Source organism: Gymnoscopelus braueri (assembly GCF_963280865.1).
Source record: "Gymnoscopelus braueri genome assembly, chromosome: 1".
Classification (NCBI taxonomy): Eukaryota; Metazoa; Chordata; class Actinopteri; order Myctophiformes; family Myctophidae; genus Gymnoscopelus; species Gymnoscopelus braueri.
The window spans coordinates 30,082,665-30,090,237 of NC_137603.1; the positions used below are offsets into that span (position 1 = coordinate 30,082,665).

General features: G+C 44.5%; 1 protein-coding gene across 1 annotated transcript; it reads right to left on the reverse strand.

Moving 5' to 3' along the window:
* Window positions 1-435: 435 nt before the first annotated feature.
* chrnb4 (cholinergic receptor, nicotinic, beta 4 (neuronal)) lies at window positions 436-7,268 on the reverse strand (the record flags this gene model as incomplete). The annotated part of the gene is made up of 5 exons (XM_080437759.1): window positions 7,134-7,268; window positions 5,908-5,952; window positions 5,359-5,468; window positions 3,634-4,690; window positions 436-603 (listed from the first exon to the last, which is right to left on the reverse strand). The coding sequence occupies exons 1-5, from the start codon at window positions 7,245-7,247 to the stop codon at window positions 436-438; spliced, it is 1,494 nt and encodes a 497-aa protein (XP_080293885.1). The 5' UTR covers window positions 7,248-7,268.
* Between the last annotated feature and the right edge of the window lie 305 nt (window positions 7,269-7,573).

The window sequence follows — 7,573 nt, forward strand, 5'->3', positions numbered from 1 at the left end:
TAGGTGAATGTAACGCACATTGTAAAGACTTTTAATAAATGCAGTCCATTTACCTGGCACCATCTATAATGCCCGGTTATGATAATCCACTCCAACCAGGATAATAAAATCCTAAAATATATCTACAGCTAATGTTTTATGCAGGTCCGCTTTCAGTATGACAAATGCTACCAAAAATTTGAATTGCTAATCTGCTTTTGGGAGAACTAGTCCTGTCCGGTCCGGCTGGTTGTAGATCAGATGTGAGGTGTTTCTGAGCTGCGCTGTTGTTGGATGGGGATAATGTGAATGTGAAACAGATCAGATACGAGGTGTTGGATGGGGATAATGTGAATGTGGAACAGATCAGATATGAGGTGTTGGATGGGGATAATGTGAAGGTGGAACAGATCAGATACGAGGTGTTGGATGGGGATAATGTGAAGGTGGAACAGATCAGATACGAGGTGTTTCTGAGCTGGGCTGTTGGATGGGGATAATGTACCCTCTCTGGAACAGCGGCTGCAGGAAGAGGCCCAGCGTCCCCGTCACACACACTATTATAAAGATCCACAGGAACATCCTGTCCACCACCATGGCCACGTACTTCCAGTCCTCAATCACCTGCAAACGCACACATACAGTTCATATCAGTTCAGGTTTAAGGGTGCAACAGTTAATCAAACTATTTGATTTAATATGAAACACTATCGATTTTAATAAAATATTAGATTTTCCCAAATAGCGAATAGATGAGGTTGTGGATTGATCCTTGAATGCACTCACTCACTCACACACACACACACACACACACACACACACACACACACACACACACACACACACACACACACACACACACACACACACACACACACACACACACACACACACACACACACAGACATTTGAAATATTTATTTATGTCCACATAAACAGAAGTACAAGAATGCCTTGTACAGCAGACAACAATCAGGGGTAAAGGAAACAACGCCTCCTCCAAATTGAGCGGCTTCCTATAATAGCTGATATTGAGCAGTACCTTGCTAATTGTTTAGCCCTCCTTTTGGGGAGGCCGGCCATTTGAAGGCCTCTCAAAACCAACTTGTGCACGTGCCCTAGGGAGGCTACCAAATATAAAAACCAAAAGTTTACATCTGTAGCCTAGCTGACACACACACACACACACACACACACACACACACACACACACACACACACACACACACACACACACACACACACACACACACACACACACACACACACACACACACACACACACACACACACACACACACACACACACACACAAGCACACACACTTAGGCCTATATAGATTTTATCAACAATGTGTAAGGTTTTACAATCAAATGAGCCTGTCTTAGGTTATTGTATTGGTAAAGTAGAGAGGACAAAAGGAAATCTATCAGCACCAAGGACAACGCTCTGACAGACAGTCAATCAAATCAGCAAGTCAACTAATGAGATAAAAAAATACGCATAACATAATCAATGCTTCCATCATGATGATGAATACACACTTAGTTAGGACTAACGTTATACTGTAGCCTACATCCTAATGCTACTGTACCTGCAACATGTTTGTTGCCACGCCACTGCGGGCAGAGATGCTGATGCCAGCCCTACTGCTGCATTGCTGCTAGGTGACCGTTTAGTAATCTAATTTAGGAGAGCTTTGCTACCTTATCCTCTTGTTCTTTTCTATCTTGTCTTTACTGCCGCTTTTGTGTCTGAAAGGCATGATAACTGCTTGCTTGGCTTGCAGATGTGCTCAGCTTGTCAATCTTGACAGATTTTGGACCTCCCATGGGCCCCCACCCAAGGGCACCTGCCTGCCCTGTCTATATTTACGCCCCATGCAGTGCTGTGCTGGCAATACAATTGACTTTTGTCTGCATTGGTTTACAACTCATACATTCTTCATATCCTGCCCGTTATTGCATTAAAACAAAATTGGGACTACATTCTCTGTAAGTTAATTCTTGGGCTGCAACAGAATAGGGTAACTGGAAAACTGGTTGCACAGTTAAATAAGTTAAATTCCAGGACCAGACTACACATTACTCAAACCCTCACCGAAAACGCTATTGACCCTTTCACCCCCTCCTCCATTGCTGTCCTTGGCAGTTTTTAAAGGAGGGGTCATTTCTCAAGCCTGGTCACGTCCAAATTGTATTGATCTGGCCAAGAAGGTGATTGATTACCAAAATCCTTGTGTTAATTTGCTGGGTCACAACCACTATCCAGCGGGTTAAGTGTTTTCCGTCCTGCTTCAGAGGGGAGTGTTAGTCCACCCCAACACTAACACTCCCTGCTCCTGTTTACCAATCAGAAGCAAGTCAGCACGGCCCTACATTAACTGACTTCAGGTACACATAAATTCACTGTGGCTGCAGCTACAGTGTTAGGGGTGATTGTAGCCTAAAGGACAAACACGTAGATTTGTAGACTGGAATGACACTGGTGTGAAATGTAATCCCTGTAAATAAAATGGTCATGTAAGGTGAGGGAGTTCAACAACCTCCACTCTTCAGCAAGGAGATTAACCCTGTGTCAGCTGCCATGTGTGAATGGCTGTAACCGTATAAATGGGAAACACTGCATAAACGTCACGCACATCCAAATACTGTTTGACCACTTAAACCCTATTCTGGGCATTGACATAATAAGCGAACACTCAGCAAAATAATTTACAAGCTCACGATGTGTTGCAACACGACCTGCCGTGAGCTTGTAGATCTGCTGTTATCGGCAAAGAGATCTGGTGTAGAGGGAAAAAAGTAGGGGGGCCAAGTACAGACCCTGGGACACCCAGGGTTATAACGAAGTACTGTATACAGGGGTTACGTGATTAAAGCAGGTACTGGACCAACATAAGATAGCTATGAAATGATTAAAGAAGGTCCACACAGCACACACTGTAGCTCCCTTAATGCAATTGAGTGCAGACTTGAAAGTCTGAGCATCACTTGTGCCAATAAATTGCACTTAAAAGGACACTTCACCCAATTTCAACCATATCTTCATATAATTGGTCCGCACTAATGCTCATTATAAGATGGCACAATCTCTGTCTACTCACTCTGCGTCTCATTGGTGGGCTACGGACAGTTCAGAGCCTACCAATGACAACATCGATGGGGATCTCAAGCTAAACAGAAAATACCGCCTTTAGTGAGAACCAATTATATGATGATAGGTTGAAGATGGGTGAAGGGGGGTCCTTTAATGGAGCTGCAGTGTGTGGAGCTTCTTTCATGTTTCATTACCATATGAATGTGAGCCACAACATTCATTAAGACGAGGAATTGCTATAGAGCGATCCGCAATCTTTCGATAAAACTGACACCCAGCCCTATCGGTGCTGTCATACAAACAAGTGCTTTAAGTGTATCATAATTAGAAGGGAAAAGGAATCCCACACACTGTCTTCACTTAGAGCCAAAAAAGGTTTAAGTGAAGACGCGCAGGATTCCTTTTTTGCCCTTCTCATGTTGACTGCCTGCTCCGACGCACCTGTCCATTAAAGTAGGTGTGCAAAAGTGATGATAACAACATGCTTTTCAACATATCATTTCAGGCTGTGAATCTCTGCTGTAGACAGATTTCTAGTAGACATAATATACATACACTCTGATCGTCATCGTCTCCCATCATGTGATCTGCCACATATCGCACTCCATCCACCGCCTCCAGAACATCAGGAGGCCAGTCCGAGTTGCTTCTCTGCCGCAGGTCCTGGCTAGAAGGAAAGCCATTGGGTAGGTACTCTGTGGAGCGCACGTCCCCCTTCCTGCTCCCGTAGCCATAACACGGAGGAGGTGTGGCGCTCTTGTTGTAAAAGTGTCCCTGGGTGGAGAACGATGAGTCCGAAAAGAGGAGGGCGGAGGAGGAGGAAGACGATTTCATGGGGCCCGGGTAGCCCATGCCCAGGATGGCCCTCCTGGCTCGCAGGCACCGATGCCGACGCAGCCTCTGGCGGGCGGAGCTGTTCTGAGGGCGCCGCATGAAGAGCAAGGCGGGCATTTTGACCAGGAACACCAGCTTCACCCAGGCGGGCATGGTGTGTGTGCTTGGGGAGCGGTGGTGCACGTTGAGCACGCACACACTCGTGATGATGGAAAAGGTCACCAGCACCATGGTGAACATCAGGTATTTGCCGATCAGCGGCACGTCGAGAGAAGTGGGAGGAACGATCTTTGAGATCAGGAGCAGGAACACAGTGAGGGCCAGGAGCACGGAGATGCACAGGGTCATCTTCTCTCCGCAGTCGGAGGGCAGGTAGAAGACCAGGATGGCCAGGGAGGTGATCAGCACGCAGGGGATGATGAGGTTAATGGTGTAGAACAAGGGCTTCCTCTTGATGATGAAGTCGTAGGTGAGGTCCACGTACGTGGGGTCCAGAGGGCTGACCGTCCGCCTGCCCGGCAGGGCCAAAATGTCCCACTCTCCGCTGGGCGTGAAGTCGTCCATGCTGGCCACCTCGGACTTGAGCACCAGGTCGATCTCCGTGTGGTCGTAGGTCCACGAGCGGAACTTGAGGGTGCAGTTCTGCTGGTCAAAGGGGAAGTGTTTGACTTCAATCTTACACGCGCTTTTGTAGATGGCCGGTGGGAGCCAGAAGACGCTGCCGTTGAACTGAACAATGGCGTTGGTGAAGACTGTGACCTCATAGGTGCCGTCAGCACTGTGGGCAGAGGGACAAGTGGGGAAAGGAGGTCCTGAATTCGTTCACAAACAAAACCTACATGTACCAAAGTCAAGGAGCTGACATCACAGTCACACTTAAAATGGAAAAAGCCCTGAATTTATGGACTCCCATAGGTTATTTGCATCATTTGAGCTGTCCAATCGATAGTTGTTAAGATGAACAATGCTCTAACAAAGCAATAAAACATCACAACTAAGACACAAACATGATGACATCAAGGACAATGGTCTGGAGCAGTCGCTTAGAGCAGTGTTTCCCAACCTGGGGTCCGGGCCCCCCTTGGGGGGCGCCAAATATCACGGGTTGGGGGGGCCTTTGTCTGTTTGGAAGTAGTCCAACATTTTAAACATGCTACACAAAATCTGCAGTTTTGGGTCATTATATTATCAAAAAGAAACCAAAATAGTATTTTTCAAGATTTTGCTAAATGTTTCAAAAATGGCTAAAATATCAGATCCACAAGCTCACAATGCGTGGCGATGTGACTCATTATGAGCTTGTAGATCAGCTATTTTCACTTTTTGTTGGATGAGAAGTAGAGTATATACAGCTTAAGTTGTTAACTAGTTTGACTTTAAACATGAAATGGGGAGAGGGATAACATTTTTTTAAGAAAGTTCAATATTAGTAGTATGCTTCCTTACTTGTTGTACAGAACAATATCAGGCAGCCAGATATGTCTGGAAGGAATCCGTAGTTTGTCGATGCCTTCATATTTTGATGGGTCCCATGAAAGTCTGTAATCCACCCAATGCTGTAGAGACAGAGATTGTCTGAGTTCTCACTTATGACCATTATGCTTAATTTATACTCCATCATACAACAGTGTCGCTTGCCAAAAATAGCCGATCTACAAGCTCACAACGATTCGCAATGCGACTCGTTGTGAGCTTGTAGATCGGCTATTTTTGGCAAGCGACACTGTTGTACGACAAAGTATAAGGTTTCCCTGACCGGTCTCACCCAGGACCAGCTCACTAACAATTACATGCTTCATGATCACATTTGCTTCACTCCAATGAAGGATGTTCAGCGTACAATTATGCAAGTGGTTTGTTCCACAGAGAGAGAAAGCATGGACATGGTGTAATTCAAGTTCAGGGGGACATTTAACGGGGTAGATGGGGAAGGTGTGGGAAATGTAATTGGTGATTAATCTTGACGGACCTTGAGATTGATCTAATCTTTCTTACCTGAGTGAGCCAGACATTGGTGGTCATAATCTGCTCCCTTTCATTCTGGGAACAGAAAACAGCAATAAATTGACATGGAATTCACATGTCACAATCTCCATTTGTGTACAGATACTTGAGAACAGTATTCAAATGAATGTACTTAGTTACCGTCCACCACTGATTATGACTGATAACTTTTAAAAAGGGAAAAGGTGGAGTCTATAATTTTGGCATCAAAAGCCCTGTGCTGATCATGTATTCCGTGTCAGACTCGTTCCAGTGATTGTAGATTGTTTGCAGACATCACACAAGTCTGCAATTTCTCATTTACATTTGCTAGGGTTTTCAAGATTGTTATAGTTTGAGAAGGAAGCATGGAAAACAAGCCAAACCTCAACATCAAGGACAACTTTGTTCTGACATGAAAAAAATAAATAATTGCTCATTCTGCAATTGCTAGAAAGAGAAACATTAATTACAGAATAAACAATACTCATTGTGACATATTGTTTTTTAGTCTAGTCTTGACAGTTTCTACTTTATTTTAACACTTCACTTTTCTTTCTCTGAATGCGTCCAGCTCTATTCATAAAATAAACAAAAGTAATTGCATTTAAAGAAACAATATCCTACTTGTTGTTTGTTGATGGCGTTCTCATTATACGGCTACATGACATAGAGGTTCAATAAAATGATAGCCAAATGCCAATTACCACGAGGAAGACAGTATAGCTCATAAACTGAGGTTGTGAATGCGCCTAGTTGGATTGTACTGCAGCTGGGGATGACTCCCAACAGTAAATCTAAAGACTGCCTCCCAATGCACAGTCGGGCCTGGCGGCAACAGCGGGTTTACGGCCCCTTTTAATCCAATGTGCTGAAGTTTCAATCAGAGGCAGAGATCACAGCCGGACAGACCTGTCCTTTACTCTACCCATCCATCCAGGGCCCTGACATAGCAGCAGAAGCTGAAGTAATTAACTGGTTTCTCAAATCTCAGAGGGAATCCTCTCTCTTTCTCTTTTTGTCTCTTTCTCTATCTTTCTCCTCTTTGAACATTACTTTGTCTCTCTTTCTTATCGTGGTTCTGTGTGTGTGTGCACACACACACACACACACACACACACACACACACACACACACACACACACACACACACACACACACACACACACACACACACACACTCTGACACTCACTCCAATATCATGTCTGGCTTAGTATTAGGGCATCGGGTAGCTCACCACACTAATGAGCTGTGCCAGAGATACTTGGAGTTTGACAGTGACCCTCTCTGTCCTGTTGATGGCTGGGCGAATCAGCTTGTTGTAGCGATCCTTTCCCAGCAGCCAGTTCATGAGACGTTCCTCCGAATCAGCACAGCTGGTACCTGGTGAAAGGCAATTTTGGATGGATTATAACCTGCTGTCCCGACTCCCTATTTTAGGCATGTAATTTTAGTTGAAAATTAAAATTATAAACTTTTAAACATGATGAAAATAGCAATAAACGATCTACAAGCTCATGATGTGTCCCACAGCAATGCGTTGTGAGCTTGTGTATCAGCTGTTTTCGTAGTATAAAATAGTGCTTAACTATTAATGGTTGTAAAAAAAAAAGGTTGTGAATGTAGATAATTTTGCAGAGCTACTTTATCTGGACAAATGCTTAGGAGAGGTACAGT